Raw genomic sequence first — 23,283 nt, forward strand, 5'->3', positions numbered from 1 at the left:
AGGTACTGCAGCTGCCCCCCTCCTTCTCCTCCTTATCCATTTTTTGAGTGCCTGGGACCTGAATCATATTTCATTAGACCCTTCCCTATCCCAAGAGCACCTATCACGGATATACTTCACCTCAGCGCCTGGTTGAATTCTCTTATAATCGATACGTGACTTCATTGACCTGCCTCAGCACTGCGAATGGACCTATGGACCTGGGACTCAGTTTACAGGAGGGTATTCGGAGGCGGATATCCCTGGTGGAGAGACACACCAGCTGGCCAGGAGTGTAGTGGGGTGTGGGTCTTCGACGTACATCGGCCTGTTGTTGGAACCTCCGTACTGCCCCTTGTAGATGGACATGGGCTGAGTCCCAGACCCTCTCACTCTCGGTGAACCAGTGTTGGACCGCTGGAACGTCCGATGGTTCGCCTGTCCATGGTAACAGATGTGGTTGGTATCCCAGAACGCACTGGAACGGCGTCAAGCCTGTAGATGTTTTGCGTAGAGAGTTCTGGGCATACTCTGCCCATGGAAGGTACTGGTCCCAGCGGTCCTGTGCGTCATGGCATTAGGTTATCAGGTATCTCCCGATCTCCTGGATCTTACGCTCCGCTTGGCCGTTGGATTGATGGTGGTACCCCGACGTCAAGCTGACCGATACTCCTAGAAGCTTGAAGAACGATTTCCAGACTCTTGATATGAACTGTGGTCCCCGATTCGATACTATATCCTCTGGGATTCCGAAGTGGCGGAAAATCTCGGTGAATAACATCTCTGCTGTCTTGAAGGCTGTGGGAAGTCCAGAGAGGGATATCAATTTACAGGACTTGGAAAATCTGTCAACGACCACTAGAATGCAGGTCTTGAAGTTGGTAGATCGGTAACAAAATCCACAGCGAGATGGGACCAGGGTCTGTTCGGAATTAGTAGAGGCATTAGCTTCCCTTCTGGGAGACGTCGAGGTACCTTGGCCATGGCGCAAGCGGTGCACCCCTGCACGTATCGGGAGGTATCCTGGGCCATGCCGGGCCACCAGTAGCGCTGTTGGAGAAGTGAGAGGGTTTGTTGGCTGCCTGGGTGTCCAGAGCCCGGAGAAGTGTGTACAGAGTCCATGAGGTGAAGGCGGAAGTTGGTAGGTACGAAAATCTTCCCCACAGGACCCCCCGGCGGAGCAGGTTCCGCAAGGGTGGCTTCGGCAATGAGTTCGTCGAGGTTCCACTGGATGGGACTGACAAACATCGCTGGAGGGAGTATGGGTTCGTTGATTTCAGTGGAGGTTTCGGATTGATAGAGGCGTGATAGAGCGTCTGCTTTGAGATTCTTGGAACCCGGGCGGTAGGTAACTGTGAAATTAAAGCGTGTGAAAAAGAGAGCCCACCAAGCCTGGCGAGGATTTAATCTTTTGGCCTCCCGGAGATACTCAAGGTTACGGTGGTCTGTAATTACTTGAAATGGATGGTTGGCTCCCTCCAGCCAGTGTCTCCACTCCTCTAAAGCTAATTTAATGGCCAAGAGTTCTCGATTACCGACATCATAATTCTGCTCCGCCGGTGACATCATGCGTGAAAAGAAGGCGCATGGATGGAGTCGTGGAGGGGTCCCCTGCCGCTGTGAAAGAACAGCTCCAACTCCGTTGGTGGACGTGTCCACTTCCACTATGAACGGGAGATCAGGATTGGGATGACACAGCGTAGGAGCAGAACAGAAGGCTTTCTTCAAACCCTCAAAGGTCTCGGAAGCTTCAGCAGACCAGGTTAACTGTGTGGTACCCTTCTTCACCATGGATGTTACTGGAGCGCAGATCTTACTGTAATAGCGGATGAACCGGCGATAAAAAATGGCAAAGCCAAGAAAACGTTGCAGCTCCTTCAGGGTCTGGGGTTTAGGCCAGTTGATCACTGCGTTTAACTTATTTAGATCCATAGAAATGCCGTCTGGCTGAATCACGTACCCCAGGAAGTGCATGGATTCTTGATGGGACTCACATTTTTCTAACTTCAGGTACAGTTGGTACTCACGGAGGCGTTTAAGGACTTGCTTCACCTGTAGTACATGTTCATCGAGGTTGGAGGAATAGATTAGGATGTCATCAATGTAGATGACCACAAACCGATGGAGCATATCTCGGAATATCTCATTCATGAAGCCCTGGAAGACTGCTGGACTATTCGACAGCCCGAACGGCATGACCCGATATTCATAGTGCCCAGCAGGGGTGATAAAGGCAGTCTTCCACTCATCGCCTTCACGTACACGAACCAGGTTGTAAGCACTTCTCAAATCGAGTTTGGTGAAGACCCGAGCTGAACGTAGCTGTTTAAGAGCCGAAGGTACCAAGGGCAATGGATATCTGTACTTGACGGTAGAAGCATTAAGGATGCGGTAATCAATGCATGGGCGAAGTCCTCCGTCCTTTTTACCGACGAAGAAGAAGCTTAAGGCGGCAGGGGACGTAGAAGGTCTAATGTATCCTTAGCGTAAGGCTTCTTCCACATATGCCTCCATGGCCTTCTGTTCCGGGATGGACAACGGGTAGATCTTCCCATGCGGTAGAGTGGCCCCAGGCAGCAGGTCAATAGCACTGTCCCATGGCCGGTGAGGTGGTAGAGTGGTGGCGAGTTGTTTACTAAAAACGTCCTGGAATGCCCGGTATACTCAGTGGTTGATTTAATCGTCGACGGGGGGTTTGCAAACGGTTGAGTAGTGAAGCTGAAATTAAGTTCCCCGCCGCGCCGGAGTCAATCAGTGCTTTCGCTGGGATAGAGTGTTTCAGATATGTTATTAAGACCGGAGTTTGTTCTAGGTTTAACACTGGAAATGTTAGATCTACAGTACTCAACGCCGAACGGCTGGGACGGACGGGACATTCGACACGATAATGTCCAGAAGCACCACAGTAGAGACATAGGTTATTAGTTCGACTTCGGTTACGTTCAGATGCAGTTAAACGTCCTGTATTGACTTCCATGGGCTCAGGTACTGGAGGGCTTATGGACGAGGAGATGTGAGGACGTGTAGGGGAATTAAACAAACATGCAGTATGATGTTGGGCTATGAGGATCGAGCGCTGGATGAGTTTTTCAATCCCGATGGTGTCATCATAGATGGCCAATTGTAGCCCGACATCTGGGTTGAGTCCTTGACGATAAGCGGTCATCAAAGCGATTTCGTTCCATCCGCTACTTGCCGCGATCGTCCGAAACTTCAAAGCGTAATCTGAAACAGAGGAGGTGCCCTGTCGTAGTTGATACAGCTGATCATGAACGGAGATGGCACTAGAAGTTTGAGCGAATACAGTGTGAAAATGTTCAAAGAATCCATTTAAAGACTGTAATGCAGGTGCATTGGATTCCCAGAGAGCTTGAGCCCAGTTTAATGCACGACCCGAGAGCAGTGAAATTATAAAAGCAATTTTGGCTCTTTCAGAAATAAACTGAACAGCGTTTACCTCCATGTAGAGTTTGCATTGAAGAAGAAATCCATTGCACTCCTCCTCGCCTGAATATGAAGCTGGTTTGGCCATGGGACTTACTGAGGCAGGTCGGTAGTTCTGAAGAGCGTGACGGAATTCAGTGAGGGTTTCTTGAAGTGATTGTTTGCGGAGCGACAGCTGCATTAGCAGTGGCATCCATCAGCAGCTGGGGTGTGGCGCCAGCGTGTGCGGCGGCGCCCCGAGGGGCTTCGGTGGATGCAGCGGGGATCTCAGAAGCTGAGGAAGCTTGCATGGTGTGTGGTCAGGTCTTCTGTCACACTACTGCAAGGATGAAGACACAGAGAATGGCGTTAACAGGTTTTATTTTAGACACGATATGCAATTCCTGAATACGGGAATGAGCTTCGAGATCCACACAGGGGAACACAGGGAGAAGACTTGAACTTGATGTCGTCTCGTAGATACTGGAAATAGCTGACCACTGGAGTCCTGATAGAGATCCGAGAATTCCACTGAAGAACACAGAGAGGCGGTTTGGAGAATCCCGGGGAACCACCGCACACAGAGGCTGCTTGGAATACACACACACTGAGAGGTTAGTGTTGAAGGAAAATACTTGCGCAGATATACTGAGTATTCTGGAACCAGACCGAAGAGTTAGGAACCGGAGAGTCACTGGCGTCAAAAGACGAGACCTGACAGTGAGCTGTAGACTGACTGGGGTTTATATGTAGAGCTGGCGTGGTGAGTGAAGTGATGAAGGTGCAGGTGAGGTAAAGCAGAATTCCGGTGATTGTGATCGGGACCAGGTGTGTTGGGTTGAAGCTGGCTGGGGTGTGTCGTTGGGTGAATCCGTGACAGGTCCTATGAATTCAAAAATTTCGTGTTGTCTGTTTTAATTCTTCTGGATTTATGATTTAATACAAATTTATTATCAAAAATGGTGGTGATCAAATAAAGGTATAAAATATTAACAATTTACTTCATCTTTTAATGTCATATTTTATGTCATTTGTAAATCTAGCGAAAGTTTTTTTTTTTATATTTTCATTTATTAAAAAAATGACTTTCTAATTCGATTTCACACATTTCTCCAGACTCAGCTCACCGTTCTCTAGACAATTTAACACAGCCAACTAAACACACTGTTAACTTCAGCCAAATAGTTCAACTTTACTGCATAATGAAGCACTATTTATTTATTTATTTATTTATTTGTTATATTTTTTTGGCAATGCATTTATTAAAACCAAATTCTATCATCAAAACTACAGTTGTGTTCTCTATTGAATTTATAAAGTTTTCAGCTCGAAACACAAATACACTAATGAAAATTCTTGTTTACCTTTCCTGGGATGTGTGTATTATTACACACTAAAGACACTTTTTCAAAACTCTTCATACAGTCTGCATTACCAACATCAATCTTGGCCAAACAGTTCAACTTACCTCCAAAACTCACTCAGACCAACAAAACACTTCATATATTTCTCAAAATAAACTCGTTCCACCATAACACTGCAACAATTCTCATTCAGAGAACATACATGTCATTCATAACTAACAACAGGGAGCATTACATTCATGATGAACTTTTATCTTTAAAGTTTAAATGATTTTTCAGATAAACAAGTATTTCATTATAGGATGAGAACAAGATCTTTTAATTTTACTGATTCTATTACTGCACAAAGGATACATTAGAAATTCAGCTCCGTGAATTCACTGTGTCAGGAGTCTTTCTGTGTGGAGTTTGAATGTTCTCTCCGTGTCGACGTTTCCTCTGAGTTTCTCACACAATCCAGAAACATTCAGGACAGGGGAAGTGGAGACTGAAGGTTTGCCTGTAGGTGTGAGTTTGAATATGAGTGTGTGATTGTAATATGAGTGTGTGTGAGTGTGAATATGAGTGTGTGTGTGTGTGCCATCTCTGTGATGGATCTGTGTTTTCATGCCTATGACACTGGGAAAGACTCAAGGCCTCCCACGACCCGACAGGACAATATGTGGAATAGATGTATGCAACAGATGTGTGGATGTGTGGAATAGATGTATGGATGTATGGAATAGATGTATGGATGTGTGGAATAGATGTATGGATGTATGGGACAGATGTATGGAATAGATGTATGGAATAGATCTATGGATGTGTGGAATAGATCTATGGATGTGTGGAATAGATCTATGGAATGGATGTATGGAATAGATGTATGGATGTGTGGAATAGATGTATGGATGTGTGGAATAGATGTATGGAATAGATGTATGGATGTATGGAATAGATGTATGGATGTATGGAATAGATGTATGGATGTGTGGAACAGATGTATGGATGTGTGGAATAGATGTATGGATGTATGGGACGGATGTATGGAATAGATGTATGGAATAGATCTATGGATGTGTGGAATAGATATATGGAATGGATGTATGGAATAGATCTATGGATGTGTGGAATAGATCTATGGAATGGATGTATGGAATAGATGTATGGATGTGTGGAATAGATGTATGGAATAGATGTATGGAATAGATCTATGGATGTGTGGAATAGATCTATGGAATGGATGTATGGAATAGATGTATGGATGTGTGGAATAGATGTATGGAATAGATCTATGGATGTGTGGAATAGATATATGGAATGGATGTATGGAATAGATCTATGGATGTGTGGAATAGATGTATGGAATAGATGTATGGAATAGATCTATGGATGTGTGGAATAGATGTATGGAATAGATGTATGGAATAGATCTATGGATGTGTGGAATAGATCTATGGAATGGATGTATGGAATAGATGTATGGATGTGTGGAATAGATGTATGGATGTGTGGAATAGATGTATGGAATAGATGTATGGATGTATGGAATAGATGTATGGATGTATGGAATAGATGTATGGATGTGTGGAACAGATGTATGGATGTGTGGAATAGATGTATGGATGTATGGGACGGATGTATGGAATAGATGTATGGAATAGATCTATGGATGTGTGGAATAGATATATGGAATGGATGTATGGATAGATGTATGGATGTGTGGAATAGATTTATGGATGTGTGGAATAGATGTATGGAATGGATGTATGGAATAGATGTATGGATGTGTGGAATAGATGTATGGATGTGTGGAATAGATGTATGGATGTGTGGAATAGATGTATGGATATGTGGAATAGATGTATGGATGTATGGAATAGATGCATGGATGTATGGAATAGATGTATGGATGTATGGGATAGATTGCAGTGTTGCCCCTACAATGTATTCAGCAGCGGCGCAGCGCCGCCGCTGGATTTCAGCGCCGCTGCAAAATCTTTCCATGATCAGCAATATCACGACATTCACTTCATTCACTTACACACCTAAAAACACTGTCATGGCGACCGGCGGCGCTGCATGCGGTGGCTCTGAATCCCCTTGTTAACAAGGAGGAAAGAGCCACATATGGAAATATTTTCGATTAGACTAATGTCACGTTGCCACAAGGGGCCGTTCACATAGCACGTTTTTTGCGCGTGCAAATTCATTATTTCAATGCGGCCGGCGCGCGCGTTTTTTCAAGCGCGCCTCTGTTCATGGTTGCATAGCAACGACAGACGCCACGGGAGAGCAAGCGCTTGTGGAAAGGAGAAAGCGGTACGAACTCTCCATGAAGACGAGGAAGTATCACCTACTGCTCATAGTCCTGATAGTTAACGTTAAATCATATTTAATTTTTCAGATGAGTCTACTAAACTTGTTGGTGTCCTTCAGACATCATTCTAATATGATGATACGTGATGCTCTTTTTTTCTTTTTCTTTTTCTTCTTTTTTTTAAAGATTCTTTGATTTAATAAAAAGTTAAAAACAACATCATGTAATAATATTTCACTATATTAGGCTACTGTTTTTTCTGTATTTTTGATTAAATAAATGCAGGCTAGATGAGTATAAAACTTCTTGCAAAAACAAAAAATACCCCCACAATATCATTCAATTACCAAAGAGCCTAAGAGATCTTCTGTAAAAAGCCCAGAAAAATTAAGTGCTCACAGATTGGGTTTGGCCTTTCCCATTAAGATAAAATTTTCAATAAATTGTAAATAATATTTTTCTGGGTTGTGCCGTTTCACTTTTCCCCTGAACAATTTCTACCAAGCTGAAAATGAACACAAAAGAAAACATGAACAATCCTGTCTAAAATTATAAAATGAAGGTTTCTGTTTGTGACTGCAGTTCAAGGTATACGTGCTGCAATAATCATGCCTTGAATCAGTTGATGGTATGTCATATTTGTTTTTCTCAAAATGTCCATTTCTATCCACAAAACTTGCCAGAAGTCATGGTTTAAGGGGTTATTTTAAAAAAAATCTTCCAGGGTGCATGCCCCCGGACCCCACCACGCGCGGCTTGGTAACAACCTCGGGCACATAACAGCACCGCTGCTGGAAAAATTTCTAGGGGAAACACTGGATTGAATGTTCTCTCCGTGTCGACCTTTCCTCTGAGTTTGTCACACAATCCAGAAACATTCAGGACAGGGGAAGTGGAGACTGAAGGTTTGCCTGTAGGTGAGAGTGTGTATATGAGTGTGTGAGTGTAATATGAGTGTGTGTGAGTGTGAATATGAGTGTGTGTGTGTGTGTGTGTGTGTGTGTGTGTGTGTGTGTGTGTGTGTGTGTGTGTGTGTGTGTGTGTGTGTGTGTGTGTGTGTGTGTGTGTGTGTGTGTGTGTGTGTGTGTGCGCCATCTCTGTGATGGATCTGTGTTTTCATGCCTATGACACTGGGAAAGACTCAAAATTATGTCTGTTCTTCTGGACGCTCCGCTTTCAAAGAAACTAAGAAATAAACCATTCAGCAGCGTTCCAGAGGTTTCTTCCTCACCAATCTAATGTTCCTGAGACTGCTGGGCTACTAAGCTCCTCGCAGCACAGATTGCAAAACGAGCATCGCCATTTGGGTCCTCCACAATCGAGGGGGACTTGGGTGGCGGTAGCAGTCTAGCCAGTTAGAGATATGCAAGATCTGAGGACTATTTTATCTCTAAAAAAGCTTGGACAAATAGGAAGCCCTGACGCCGAGGCTATCAGGCTTCTAAAGGGTGGTCCCCTCCGGGGTAGGGATGGTTTTGAGAAATCGTTTCTCCTCGGCGCTCTCTGGGGTGCGACTCTCTGAGGAGGGTCGCAGTGCTGGCAGTTCGGTTGTTCCCTGCCGGTTCGCCGTTCAGGGCACCGAGGTGTCAGCGTCCCCATACGATCCTCCGAGGAGGGTCGTAGGAACTAAGTTATTTAGAGGTAGGCAAGATCTGAGGACTGTCCTCATCTCTAATAAAGCTTAGACAGGAAGTCCTGTCGTAAAAACGAGGCTATCAGGCTTCTGAGGGCTCCTCCGGGGCAGGGACGGTTTTGAGAAATCATTTCTCCTCGGCGCCCTCTGGGGTGCGACTCTCTGAGGAGGGTCGCAGCGCTGCCAGTTCGGTTGTTCCCTGCCGGTTCGCCGCTTCAGGGCACCGTAGTGACTGTTCAACCAAATCCAGAGGCCAGTCTTGAGAGACTGGTTCCCCTAGTAGAATTTCTGGCAGCGTGGAAACTACTGCCACATATTTTTCTGTGGGTCCTGCACACTATAGAAAAGGGTTCAGAATTTGGTTCTTGTCCGCCTCGATTTCTAGGGTTCCTCCCCACTGTGGTGGACCCCGAGCAGGCTTTGGTTATGGAGCAGGAAGTACTGACACTTCTGCAAAGGAGCTGTAGAAGGGGTTCCTCCTCCCGACAGACAGTCAGGGTTTTACTGCCATTACTTCATTGTTCCAAAAGAGGATGAGGGGTTGCGTCCTACTGTAGACCTGCGTCAATTAAACAGCAGGTTTCAGAATCTTAAGTTCAAAGTAAGCAAAAAATGCTTACGCTAAATATGATTGTGTCACAGACTCAGTCCGAGGACTGGTTTGTCACAATAGACTTAAAGGATGCTTACTTATCTATCCATCCTCATCACAGGAGATTCCTGAGGTTTGCTTTCAGGGGCGAAGCCTACCAGTATCGGGTTCTTCCTTTCGGCCTAGGTTATCCCTCGCACCTTTTACAATATGCGTGGATGCAGCTCTGGCTCCTCTGAGATTCCTGGGCATTCGCGTATTAAATTATATAGACGATTGGTTGATTTTAGCTCAGTCCGAGCTTTTGGCAGTTCAACATCGAGATGTCGTTCTGTCCCACATAAGGGGGATGGGGTTGGGGCTCAACACCAAAAAGAGTGTACTCCTCCCTGCTCAGAGGACCACTTTTCTAGGTGTATTATGGGATTCGACAACAATGCAAGCACGTCTGTCTCCTGCACGTATTTCTGCAATTCTCACAGCCGTAAAGAATGTAAAACTAGGTCAGTCACTCACTCCAAAACAGTCTCTGAGACTGTTGGGGCTCATGGTAGTTGCGTCCAACGTAGTTACTTTTGGCCTTCTGTACACGAGACCCCTGCAGTGGTGGCTCAGGACCAAGGGGTTTTCTCCGAGGGGAAATCCGTTTTCACATGATCAAGGTCACGCGGCTATGCCTTCGTGCCTCGGTCATGTGGAAGAAACCTTGGTTCCTCGCCCAGTGCCCAGTGCTGGGGGCTTCTTGTCGACGCGTCACGCTATCGACGGATGCTTCCCTCACAGAATGGGGGGCGGTCATGGGTGGCCGCTCGGTGAAAGGTCTTTGGCTGGGGCTCATGGCAGTTGCTTCCAACGTAGTTACTTTTGGCCTTCTGTACATGAGACCCCTGCTGTGGTGGCTCAGGACCAAGGGGTTTTCTCAGAGGGTAAATCTGTTTTCGCATGATCAAGGTCACGCGGCTATGCCTTTGTGCCTCGGTCATGTGGAAGAACCTTGGTTCCTCGCCCAGGCCCAGTGTTTGGGGGCTTCTTGTCGACGCATAATGCTATCGACGGATGCGTCCCTCACAAGTCGGGGGCAATCATGAGTGGTTGCTCGGCGAAGGGTCCGGACAACACACTGATTGTCTCGTATATAAGAGCAGATATCGTGTTGAGGCAGGGGCTGTGGCCCGGGGAATGGAGGCTTCACCCCGAGGTGGTGGAGCTTCTTAGGGAGAACTTCGGTCAAACTACAAGTCGACCTTTCGCATCACAAGTACAATGCATTGCCCTTGCTGTTCTCCCTCACGCATCCAGCTCCGCTTGGACTGGATGTGATGTAATAGGTGTGGTTGCCGCTACACCTATACGCTTTTTCCGATATCTTTGCTCCTGGGAGCTCTGGAGTTGTGGATACTGTGGGCTCAGCCTCTGAGGGGGCCCAGCTCATAGATTCAGGTCTCTCGACCGAGGTCGTGGAGACCATACTCCAGTCTATAGCTTCCTCCACGAGAAGACTAAATATGCTGTTCTCTGCCTGTGCAGAGAACGCCTTCTGAATCGTGTTTCTGCCCTGTTGGTACAGTACTTGATTTCTGTATGAATGTTTCTTTACTGGGTTATCTCTGAGGAGAGATCCTTAATTTCGTCTTCTCCGTGGTACATGAGGCTGAGGCCTACACGTACTTGGATTTGCACCTGCTATGGTGATAGTATTTCTTCACCCCAGGTCGGGTTGTATTTCTAGGTCCCTACTAAATGTGCGGGTCATTTGTGCAGCAGGCCTTCTGTCCTCCACCTTTAATACCCCAGATCAGGAAAAACGTAATCTGTTACTACCCTGTCCGGGCTTTGGATGCGTATGTCCACAGAGCTGCTCAGTGGCGTATATCAGAACATTTATTTGTCTGCTTCGGGTCACCTAAGATAGGTTGCCCGGCATCTAAACAGATGATGAGCAAGTGGGTAGTTGAGGCTATCTCACTTGCTTATGAAGTGGCCGGACAGCCTTCACCTATGGCTGTTCAGGCCCATTCTACAGGAGTATGGCTGCCTCTAGGCTTTAATTTCGGGTGTTCCCCTTCAAGACATTTGTAATGCGGCAGGCTGGTCCTCACCACATACATTGTCAGATTTTATGACTTACACCTCTCCACTCCTGGGGCTAGGTTGCTTGCTTCTTAGTGTGCGCAAGGACTTCAAACAGAACGGGCATTTGTCTTTATGGCGTAGTGGGTATAGGGTTCCCACCGCATCTCAACGCAGCTCGAGTTCCCTTGAAAGGGAACGTCTCAGGTTACGTATGTAACCCTGGTTCCCTGAGAGGGAACGAGACGCTGCGTTTTCCTGGCATACTTCCTGCATGCCCTGATCGACTTGCTTCAGGCTTTTTCAGAGCTGTCGGGGTCTGTTTTCAGGTGTGCTTTATAGCTTCCTGGTCTATGACGTCACCCGCCTATGACGTCTAGCTCTTCCATTGGACTGATTATACACGTGCTTCACGACGCAATCACGCAGAGAGTTCCCACCGCGTCTCAACGCAGCGTCTCGTTCCCTCTCAGGGAACCAGGGTTACATACGTAACCTGAGACGTTTTTTGGGGAGCTGACAGTCATTTGACCATTTTATCATTTAACTGTTTTGTTTCTGTTAAATTACAGATTATATTTGTAATTTTACATATATTTTTATGTGATTTAAGAAAACAGAAAAAATACTGTATGAAAAATACAATCAATTTTCTGTATAAAAAATGTGAATTACTGTAATTTGTCATTAATGTCACAATACCTAAAATAACAGCTGAATTTTTATTTTAGAGATATTATTTGTAATTTTACAGTGTTTTGAGTATAATTTAAAATTAAAGAATAATTTTCTGTAGTTCAGCAGTTATTTTCTGTAAAATTAGAATTTTTTTTTTTACAGTGCACCCCCTGATCTGGATTAAACAGCTATTAACAGCATTATTGTTATGATGTACATACAATTTCTTTTCTTTTATTTTATTTATGCTTTAGGGTTAGGGTTTATGAACACATGAATATGCAGAAGATATTTGTGGTTGAACATTACAGTACTCGTATCCACAAGTATTGCTCTTTCAACCCTATTTCTGCTTTTATAGTGTGAAAATGTTTGTTGCTTGTGGTAGCTTTAGGTCACAAATGAACAAGATTGAGATTTGTGGTTTCACCTGATTGACATGAGATGCCCTACTTGCCATCTCGAAATGAGTTTATAATGACTATAATAATATGTCTTTTAGAGCTGATTTATAGCAGTTGAACTCTGTTTGCATCATTGAATCATTATTTTACAGTTTATCCCTGTAAAGCTGCTTTGATGAAGGTGACTTGACTTTACATAAAACAAGAGTCGGGTTTATTAGTTTGCATTTACACTCCAAGACATGATGCAAAGATCTTCGTCTCGTCCAATGCTATGGTAAATACTGTCAATCATCACATTTTCCGATTCAGTCCCGCATTCAAATATTGTTCAATCCAGAAAGTTTTTTTTTTTTTTTATATTAATTTATTTGACAGGGACAGTGTACATTAATTGACATTGCTGTAAATGCACCATAATTAGCCAAAAGGCTTTTTTTCATCTTTTATCCCTGGACAGATCTTAACATTGTCTACCTAATTAAAACAACAATAAAAAGATTACAATGAACAATACAAATTTAAAAAACAATAAGACAGATATAATTCTTCAATCTTGATAAATACAGTGTGCACGTTTGCTATAATAGACATTGTTAAAATTGATACTAATGTAAAGATATACTACACATTGACACAGCACAGTTGGGTTGAGGGAGGATTACCTATTCTTATTAATGCTGACATATCTGATGTGTTATGAACCAGTTTTTTAGATGTTTTTTGAACAGAGTGTATGTAGTGAGTTCTCTGATGTTCTGAGGGATAGAGTTCCACTCCTGTGCGGCTGTCACTGAAAAGGCACTCTAACTAAAAGCACTTTTCCGCAGAGGAACAACACAGTCTCCTCGGACCGACCCTTGTGTTACTCTCTGTGTGGTGTTCCTGATGTTTACAAACTGTGGAGGAGATGACGGACCATGGATGATTTTGTATAACAGACAAAGATTTGAATACTTGATGACATTTTCCCAACCTAAAAGCTTATGCTTTTGTAAAATGGCACATTGATATCTTGATGGTTTTTTATCCAGAATTTTATTTGTCTGTTTGTAAAGTGACTCTAAAGATTTTAGTGTTGTTTTATTTGCCTGTGACCAGATTGTAAGACAGTAAGTGACGTGAGACAGAACCATACTGTAAATGAACATTTTAGCTGCCTGAAGTGACAAGTGTGATCTTATGAACCGGAAATTTGCGATATTAAATATAACAGTAATTGCGTGTTGATTTGTCATAAAATTGCATGACTGTGGCTTTGGACTTGTGGACTTGTGTCCTCTTTTGGTTGTTGTGCATTTCCCCTTAAAGCTCCCGTCTGCAACAATTTTTTGATCATATTCAGTGAAATCGACACTATAATCCGACAGAACAACATAAATAAAGTGGTTTTAGAAAAAAGACCGAGCTTCTAACTCCACCTGGAGTGTGTTATTTGTTTTGGAAAAATCCATCCGTCCCGGATCATCGGGTCCAATCAGCACAGCGGGGTGTGAGATCTGACTGTCAATCACAGGTCGTGCACACGCCACCCCTCGCGCACGTTACAATCACATGCACACGCCTGAAGTTCGCGCAGTAATGAAGAGTGATGGCGGAAAAGATTCCAATTCCTCGGTTAACCTCAAGAGCTAGGAGGTCAAAAATAACACAGAAAAAGAGAAAACCTGCTGAAAATAAAGAAGTAAAGAAAGAAAGTGCGTAAATAAACCAGGATCAACATCGGATCGGCATTTGAAAGGTGGAGAGATGTACGTGATTTAATTGGGTTCAAGCTGGATGCAGAGCTTGCAACATTTCTTCTCCACAGGTAATTGTGTTTTATCAACCAGTTACTTTATTTCTTAGTGTTATAGTAATTCCACAGGTAATTGTGCTTTATCAACCAGTACCTTTATTTCTTAGTGTTATGTTAGTAATCTAAGTATGTTTGCCCTAATGTGTTGGTATGGATAGCTAACGTTAGCACTTGTTGGGCAGGTTCGTTTGTTTGCACTGAAATCCGTGTGAATGTAACGTTAGGTGGATAAACATGTCCAGATGAAGGGATAAAGTTCGGCTTTTAGGAAAAATCAATGCTACTCTCTTTCTTACGAGAGTAAGAACAGTAGTAAAGCTACTGTTATTGTATGTGCTATCTTACTAGCTCTGATATATAAGCAGTAGAAAAATGTACAATGACCATGTCTGCCACATACAGAAATAATAGCGTTTCAGACAGACGATGGTGTTTATTTACGTTTAATTGGTGGGTAATCCATTTCGTAACAATCTACTCCAAAATGACAAAACAACAATAACAAAATACTTCATGGTGTTGATGGATGCTGATGAGATGGGCGCGTTCACAGAAAATCTGGTGCACTGGCACTGACGAGCACGAAGCCACGAACTCGGTGGGATGGTATTCGTTGATAGTGGGGGAGGGGCATGAGAGTTGTAAACATTCAAAATTTTGCCTAAGTCCACTCAATCTGCTGACTTGCCGACTGGAGCTTTAATAGATTAGCAAGTGTTTATTAATGGAGAATCACCTCTGAAACAATAATTCAGTCCAAACCATGTCACACAGTCATCATGTTCTTCCAGCTGTCAGTATTTTGACCTGTGAGTGCTGTGTTGTCCAGGTGTGGTGCTGGTGTGTTTCGAGGGCGACTCTGACGGCTACATTAATCTGGTGGCGTACCCGTATGAAGAGAGCGAGGGTCTGGATCACGAGGAGCTGTCGGATAGAGATCAGCCTCGCCGGAAACACTCGCGCCGCAGCCTCCACCGCTCCAGCAGCGAGATTAAAGAGGACCGGCCCGCGCACGACAGCGACGGCACCGACAGGTGAGCCTGCCGACACCACACACACAGCTTCAGGGAGGACATATTTATACAGTTCCCTTTCGAGGGAACTCGAACTGCGTCGGTGACGACACTAGGGGAACGCCCTTCAGCGTAGCACGTCTGAATTTATGAATGAAACCGAATCCAATCCTATTGGCGTTGCGTGATGACGTAGCGTGTGACGGCATAAGCGGATGTGTACAAAAGCACGCCGGCACACAGAAAATGTCAGCTTTTTGCTATTCAGCAAGCGCTCTGTGTTGTGGTGAAATCAGTTTGTCCTATTTGGTGTTGTTTGTCTCAGTTCTGATTTATTGTGAGAATGAGTGAGCAGTTTAAAAATTGTGTGTTCCCGTGCCCTCGCTTTATCACGGCTGGGGACACACACGAGATGTGTGTGGCTTGTTTAGGAATGCAGCACGCCCAAGCAGCTCTCGAGGGGGCTGCTTGTGGCCACTGTGATTCTCTTTCTATGAGAGTGCTGCGTTCCCGTCTGGCTTTATTTTCTGAGGATGGCCAGATGCGCGCTCCCCGCGGTTCAGGTCCCGCATCTGCCGAGGCGATGCGGTGGCTTAGATCGTGGGGTTCGCAAAGGGAGCTTTCAGAGGGGATCGGGACTGCCGAGGCACTTTCCCAATCCTCATCTGAAAGCTCAGATTCCCCTATCCCGCTCCGTGGGTTCTCCCGTTCGGGATGCAGACCCAGTGCTGCAGCTGTCTGATTCTGAGGAATTAGATGTGCTCAGCGTCGTGGAGGGGGATCTGCATGAAGCACACACACACACACAAACTGCGCCCAGTTATAATGAGCTTTTGGAGGTGGTGACACGGGCTGTGACTAAACTGCATATTAGTTGGCCACAGGAGAGGCAGGAAGAGCGAGTCAGAAGTAAACTCGACGAGCGCTTCCTGCAGCACCGCGCACATCCTCCACGCCGGTCTCTACCGTTCTTCCCGGATTTACACAACGAGTTGTGTAAATCCTGGAACAGGCCCTTTTCAGCGCGCCTGTCTAACCCCCCGATGTTGAACTATAGTGACATTATGGGGGTTAGAGAGAACCGTTATGGGACGATGCCTCGGGTTGAGGAAGCTCTAGCCAGTTACCTTTCACCCGATCTTGCATCGTCCCTTAAGACACCGGCGCTGCCCTCCAAGCCATGTCGCACAAAACACTGGACACCAGCCCCGAGGGGCTGGTTCCCTTGGTGAATTTCGCAGAGGCATGGCAAAACCTCAAGAATATTTCTCCATGGGTCCTGCGCACTGTGGAAATTGGGTACAGACTACAGTTCCAGGTCCGCCCACCAAAATTCAACGGGGTGGTCTGGACGTTAGTGCGCCCAGAGCAGGGTCTGGTGTTGGGACAGGAAGTCAACTCGCTGCTAGAAAAAGGGGCCATAGAGCGTGTTCCCCCACTAGTCAGAGAGTCCGGGTTCTACAGCCGGTACTTCATAGTTCCAAAGAAGGATGGAGGGTTGCGTCCAATTTTAGATCTGAGGCATCTGAATCGGTCTCTAAGGAGATTCAGGTTCAAAATGCTCACTATTCCCATTATCGTGAGTCAAATCCAATCCGAGGATTGGTTTGTCACGATAGATCTAAAAGACGCCTACTTCCACATCTCCATCTTTCCATCTCACAGGAGGTTCCTAAGGTTTTGTTTTTCGGGGGCGAAGCTTACCAATGTCGGGTTCTTCCGTTCGGCCTAGCACTCTCCCCTCGCACCTTTACCAAGTGTATGGATGCAGCTCTAGCACCCCTGAGGCTCGAGGGCATCAGGGTGCTCAATTACATCGACGACTGGTTAATACTGGCACAGTCGAGAGAGTTGGCGATTCGGCATCGAGATGTCGTCCTCGCCCACATCCAGAGCCTGGGGTTGAGACTCAACACGAAGAAGAGCGTGTTGACACCAGCCCAGAGAACCACGTTCCTGGGAGTGGTGTGGGACTCAGTCACGATGCAGGCACAATTGTCTCCTGCTCGGATCGAGTCTATCCTGACCTCAGTGTCCAGGATAAAGCTAGGCCAGGCCGTCACTGTCAAACACTTTCAGAGAGTGTTGGGTCTAATGGCAGCAGCGTCCAGCGTGATACCTTCTGGCCTGCTGCACATGAGAGCCCTGCAGTGGTGGTTAAGAGCCAAGGGGTTTTCCCCGAGGGGAAATCCATTCCGCTTGATAAGGGTTACGCGCAGATGCCTTCGTTCCCTATCAATTTGGAAGAAGCCTTGGTTCTTGTCCCAGGGTCCCAGGCTGGGAGCGTTGTGTCACCGGATATCTATTTCGACAGACGCCTCCCTCACGGGCTGGGGCGCGGTCATGGACGGCCGTTTTACGAGAGGTCTCTGGCAGGACCAACATTCCTCTTGGTACATAAATTGCCTAGAAATGTTAACGGTGTTCCGGGCTCTGAGGAGCTTTCTGCCAGACCTCCATGGTCGCCATATCCTAGTAAGATCCGACGATATGTCGTGGTATCTTACTTAAATCATCAGGGGGGTCTGAGGTCGCGCCCTCTGTGCAGACTGGCGCATCAGATCCTCCTGTGGTCCCAGCGGAGACTGTCGTCTCTCAGGGCGATGTATGTCCCGGGGGACCAGAACCAGGGAGCAGACATACTGTCGAGGCAGGGGCTGAGGCCCGGGGATTGGAGACTCCACCCCGAGGTGGTGGAGTTAATATGCGAGAGGTTTGGCCCAGTGGAAGTGGACCTATTTGCGTCTTGAGAGACGACACACTGTCCACTGTGGTTCTCCCTCACACATCCAGCCCCGCTGGGGTTGGATGCCATTGTGCAGACGTGGCAGAGGCTGCGTCTGTACGCCTTTCCCCCAATCACTCTGCTCCCAGCAGTTCTGGAGAGGGTCCGTCAGGACGGAGTCAGCCTACTATTAGTAGCCCCGTTTTGGCCGGCCTGAGTATGGTTCTCGGACATCATCTTGCTTCTGGCAGGCCCGCCATGGCAGATCCCTCTGAGGAGGGACCTGTTGTCTCAGGCGGGGGGCTCAGTTCTCCACCCTCGGCCCGAGCTGTGGAAACTGTGGGTCTGGCCCCTGAGGGGGCACAGTACCTAGAAGCCGGCCTGTCAGCATAGGTAGTTGAAACTATACTCACTTCCAGAGCTCCCTCCACGAGGAAGTTATACGGCCTTAAGTGGAATGTATTTTCCATTTGGTGCAGAGAGCGTGATTTGGACCCAGTTAACTGCCCAGTGGCTTCTGTACTGGAGTTTCTCCAAGACCGCTTTTCTGCCGGGCTTACCCCGTCCACACTCAAGGTTTATGTGGCTGCCATTGCGGCTTTCCACGCTCCTCTGAGTGATGGTCCTCTGGGGAGGCATCACCTGGTCGTACGTTTCCTCCGTGGAGCCTGGAGGATGAGACCTGCGACTCTCACCAGGGTTCCCTCTTGGGACCTGGCAGTGGTGCTCGAAGGGCTGGCCGAGGCCCCTTTCGAACCATTGGAGTCGGCTGAGGCCAAGAACCTTTCATTTAAGGTGGTCTTTTTGTTGGCTATTACTTCTCTGAGGAGGGTAGGAGATCTCCAGGCGCTCTCTATTTCCAATGAGTGCTTGGAGTTTGCTCCCGGCAACATTAAGGCCATCCTTCACCCCAGGCCTGGCTATTTGCCCAAGGTGCCATCTAATGTGGCACGGCCTTTGGTTCTGCAGGCATTTCATCCTCCGCCTCATGTGACGGCGGATGAGGAGAGACTTCATCTGCTCTGCCCTGTCAGAGCACTTCAGTATTACATCCAGAAGTCCTCCTCATGGCGGAAGTCGGACCAGTTGCTGGTGTGTTTTGGGTCTCCCAAGAAGGGGCTTCCCGCCTCTAAGCAGACCATCAGCAACTGGATCGTTCAGACTATTTCCCTGGCCTATCAGGTGCGCAATTTGCCTTCACCTATGGCCGTGAGGGCTCACTCCACCAGAGGCATGGCGTCCTCTAGAGCCCTCCTTTCAGGGGTTTCCATACATGACATATGTGAGGCGGCTGGCTGGGCCACTCCGCACACATTCATGAGGTTTTACAGTCTGGACCTTCCCTCTACACCCGGTGCACGAGTGCTTTTGTCCTAAGTTGTGCCTGAAGACAGCTTCACACTAGGATGAGCGGGGTTCGTTGTGGCATAGTGGGTATCTCGTTCCCCTAGTGTCGTCACCGACGCAGTTCGAGTTCCCTCGAAAGGGAACCTCTCGGGTTACGTATGTAACCCTTGTTCCCTGAGAAAGGGAACGAGACACTGCGTCGGTTCGCCACACCTCACCCTGCTTGGAGCACTTGCTTCATAGCAAAAGCTGACATTTTCTGTGTGCCGGCGTGCTTTTGTACACATCCGCTTATGCCGTCACACACTACGTCATCACGCAACGCCAATAGGATTGGATTCGGTTTCATTCATAAATTCAGACGTGCTACGCTGAAGGGCGTTCCCCTATTGTCGTCACCGACGCAGTGTCTCGTTCCCTTTCTCAGGGAACAAGGGTTACATACGTAACCCGAGACGCTTTCTGTATTTTACAACATGAGACGTATGAAATTTCAGGAATCCATGGGTTTTCAAGTACATTTAAATGTCTCTAATTCATGCATGGATGTGTTTATGGATCTTCCAACAGCAGCTCTCTGTGTGTGTGTGGAACAAGAGCCAATCTGATACTGGCTGGCTGAAAACTTCTAACCATAAATGGATGCGTTAATGTGGTTATTAAATCGGCTCATATTATATATACATATAATATGTATTATATTAATACATATTAATATATGTATTAATAATGTACATATATAGTCTGATGTATTACATGTTTCAGAGTGTTCTTTACATGCATCTCGGTTCACAGTAAACGCGCTGAAAACAAAGCCCACCTCTAATGAGAATTGTTTATAAGTCTGTTGTGAAATTAGTAGCTTTAAGGTCTCTGTGGTTTTCCACACAAAATACAAGCAAAATACAAGAAATTAAGACACTCATAAACATTAGTATTGTAATTTTACTGTTGTTCTGTAAATAAAACTATTATTATTGTATAGTCATAATATTCTTTAAATTTAGCCAATATTTCTTCATGTCATATATTTATTTTGTCAATTTTTATCTGATAAAATGTTAATTTTAGTCATGAAAAAAACGTTTAAAAAATAGAAGTTGAAATTGCAGTAAATATTCAAACATTTTATAATTTAGTTTAAACTTTTTTTTAAACTTTTTTTTTAACTTTTTTTACAAAAAAATAAAACAGACAGACAGACCAAGGAATATCAGGCAAATACGTCATAGATTAACAGAAATGCTCAACCTCATGTAAAACAGGGAGAGAAAAAAACAAAAAAACAAAACAAAAACAAGACATATACAACTCACTTTGTATTCAGATAAGATATCCATTTTCCCCAATATGCTTCACATTTACTCCTGGCATGTCTCAGAGAGAAAGTCAAATGATCCATAACATAAATTTCCCGAACTATTTCTATCCATTCAGCAATTGTCGGGGATTCTTTACTTAGCCATTTCCTAGTTATTGTTTTCTTGCTACCTGCTAAAAGTATTTGTAACAAATATCTATCTGCCTTTCTCAGTCCTTTTGGTAGATTTCCTAAATGCATAACGCTGAAATTAAACTCAAGCTCTGAGACGATTATTGACCTAAATGCCGTCACCACCCCTACCCAATACAAAGAAATAATAGGACACTCCCAAAAGATATGATAATGACCAGCCGACATATTACCACACACTCTCCAACACTGACCATGTTCAGGATTATTGCTCTGTGACTTTTTTATATTGGGGGTCATAAAGAATTTTTTAAGATTTTTTTTTTCTGTAAGAGTCTTAAAGTGTTTTTCCAAGTGAATTCCCTCCACAGACCTGAGCTAGAGGTGGTAGATTGTGTTCTGCATATATTCAACCAGTCATCCCCACTTATCTTTATGCTAGCTTCTTTTTCCCACCTCATTTTTACATACATTGTTGAGAGTCCCCTGTCCAACTGTAAATATGAATATAACTTGGAAATCAGTTTTCTGCTAGTATTACCCTTATATGCATTGATGAATATTCTAATCAGGTCTGTTCCCTTCTCTCCAGTAGTTTTAATATGTTTATCAAAGTGGTGTCTCAATTGAAGGTATCTGAAGAAATCTTCCTTCCCTAAATAGTATGTATCTATGAGTTTTTTAAAGGCATCCAAACCGTCAGTGGAGGATATTATACAGTACGAAGTGATACCTGAATTAGTCCATTGCTTAAATCTACTGTCCAGACTAGCTGGTGCAAATTCTGTATCATATTCCACCCAACGTAATATTTGTGTATTTCTTTCAAATTCCTTTTTTGTAAGTAGTTTGTGCCAGACATTAAAAGGGGCTGTCATCCAATTACCGGTAGTTAGTTTGTTCAGATGTTTCTTCAGGAGAGTTTTTTCACCCAGTATAGACTGAAGAGGTATGCTTATTTGACTTTGCTCTAAGTCCTTCCATTTGGCATCACACTCAGGGTCACACCAACAAACCAGAGAACGTAACTGTGCTACTCTATAACAATCTTCCAAGCACGGTAGAGCCATACCACCTTTGTCCTTGGGGAGTTGTAATGTTTGAAATCTAATCCTTGGTTTTTGTTTTCCCCAAATAAAAGATGAGATAATTCTATTCCATTCCACTGAATTGTTTGAGAGGCATTTCTACAGGCAATGATTGAAAAAGAAAAAGCAGCCTGGGTAATATATTCATCTTTATAGCATCTATTCGGTTATGCATGTTCATTGGTAGTAATGACCAACAGTTTACGTTTGCTTTAATGTCAGCTGTTATAGGAATGTAATTGTGGTTATAAATGGCAGAGACCTCTTTAGGTATTTGTACCCCTAAATATTTAATAGTATTACCTTTCCATTTAAATTGACAGATTTTATAAATGTTTTCTTGTGGTTTGTAGTTGAAAGTAAGCGTTTGAGTTTAATGCAGATTTAATTTATAGCCGGAATATGAACCAAATTCTTTAAGGAGAGATAATAATTTGGGCAAACTTACATTAGGATTGGTTAGTGTCACGAGTATGTCGTCTGCATATGCACATATCTTATGTTGTGTGTCTCCTATCAATACCCCCGTTATATCCTTATCATCTCTGATTGTCTGCGCCAGAGGCTCTATGAAGAGGGCGAATAGAGTGGGACTGAGGGGGCATCCCTGTCGACATCCCCTTTCAAGAAATATTGTTTTGGATAAGTCCCCATTTATTTTAATTCTAGCCGTAGGAGAGGAGTATAGGGAGTTCTAACATCTAATTACCTGGTCATCGAAACCAAAGCGCTTAAGGACCAAATATAAATATTCCCAAATATAAATATATAAATATCAGAGTCAAAAGCCTTTTCAGCGTCAAGACTTATAACCACTGATTCCATGTCACTATTTCTCATATGATCAATGAGGCGGAGAGCCCGTCTCACATTGTGCTTGTTTTTTACAAAGCCTGTCTGGTCTGTGTCTATCAGATCCGGGATTATGTTTTCCAATCGTTTTGCTAGTATTGACGCATATAATCTATAATCTATATTTAAAACTGATATAGGTCTATAAGAGCAGCAATCCGTTTTGTTTTTACCCATTTTAGGGATCACTGAGATTACGGCTTGTCTCCCGGACAGCGGGGGTCTCGCCACCTCCAAGAACATAGTTAAAGCAATCCTTGAGCTCTGGTGTTATTGTTTCCCTGAGGATTTTATACCATTCAGATGGGTACCCATCGGCGCCTGCCATTTTATTCACTTTAAATCTTGATATTGCCTTGTTTATTTCATCGTCTGTTATCTCCTGGGTTATTATTTTATTTTGCTCTGTCCCTAAAGATGGTAAATCCAAAGATGTTAGGAAGGATGACATGACAGCTGACTCTGCTGTCCGAGGTTGAGCATATCATTTTGTGTAGTACGTTTCAAAGGCATTTTGTATGTCTTCCAAATCATGGTACATCTCATTGGTTCTGGGGTCCTTCAC

At 44.9% G+C, this 23,283-nt stretch overlaps 1 protein-coding gene across 5 annotated transcripts in view; it reads left to right on the forward strand.

The window, feature by feature from the left end:
- Positions 1-23,283, forward strand: part of ip6k1 (inositol hexakisphosphate kinase 1) — a 94,307-nt gene that overhangs the window by 57,977 nt on the left and 13,047 nt on the right. For all 5 annotated transcript variants that reach the window (XM_077231972.1, XM_077231969.1, XM_077231973.1 and 2 more), the window contains one exon: positions 15,070-15,274. In XM_077231972.1, the coding sequence (XP_077088087.1) occupies positions 15,070-15,274 (205 nt within the window). The remainder of the gene's footprint in view (positions 1-15,069; positions 15,275-23,283) is intronic.

This window comes from Siphateles boraxobius, unplaced genomic scaffold, assembly GCF_051911475.1.
Source record: "Siphateles boraxobius isolate OS27281-9 unplaced genomic scaffold, OSU_SipBor_1 160, whole genome shotgun sequence".
NCBI lineage: Eukaryota > Metazoa > Chordata > Actinopteri > Cypriniformes > Leuciscidae > Siphateles > Siphateles boraxobius.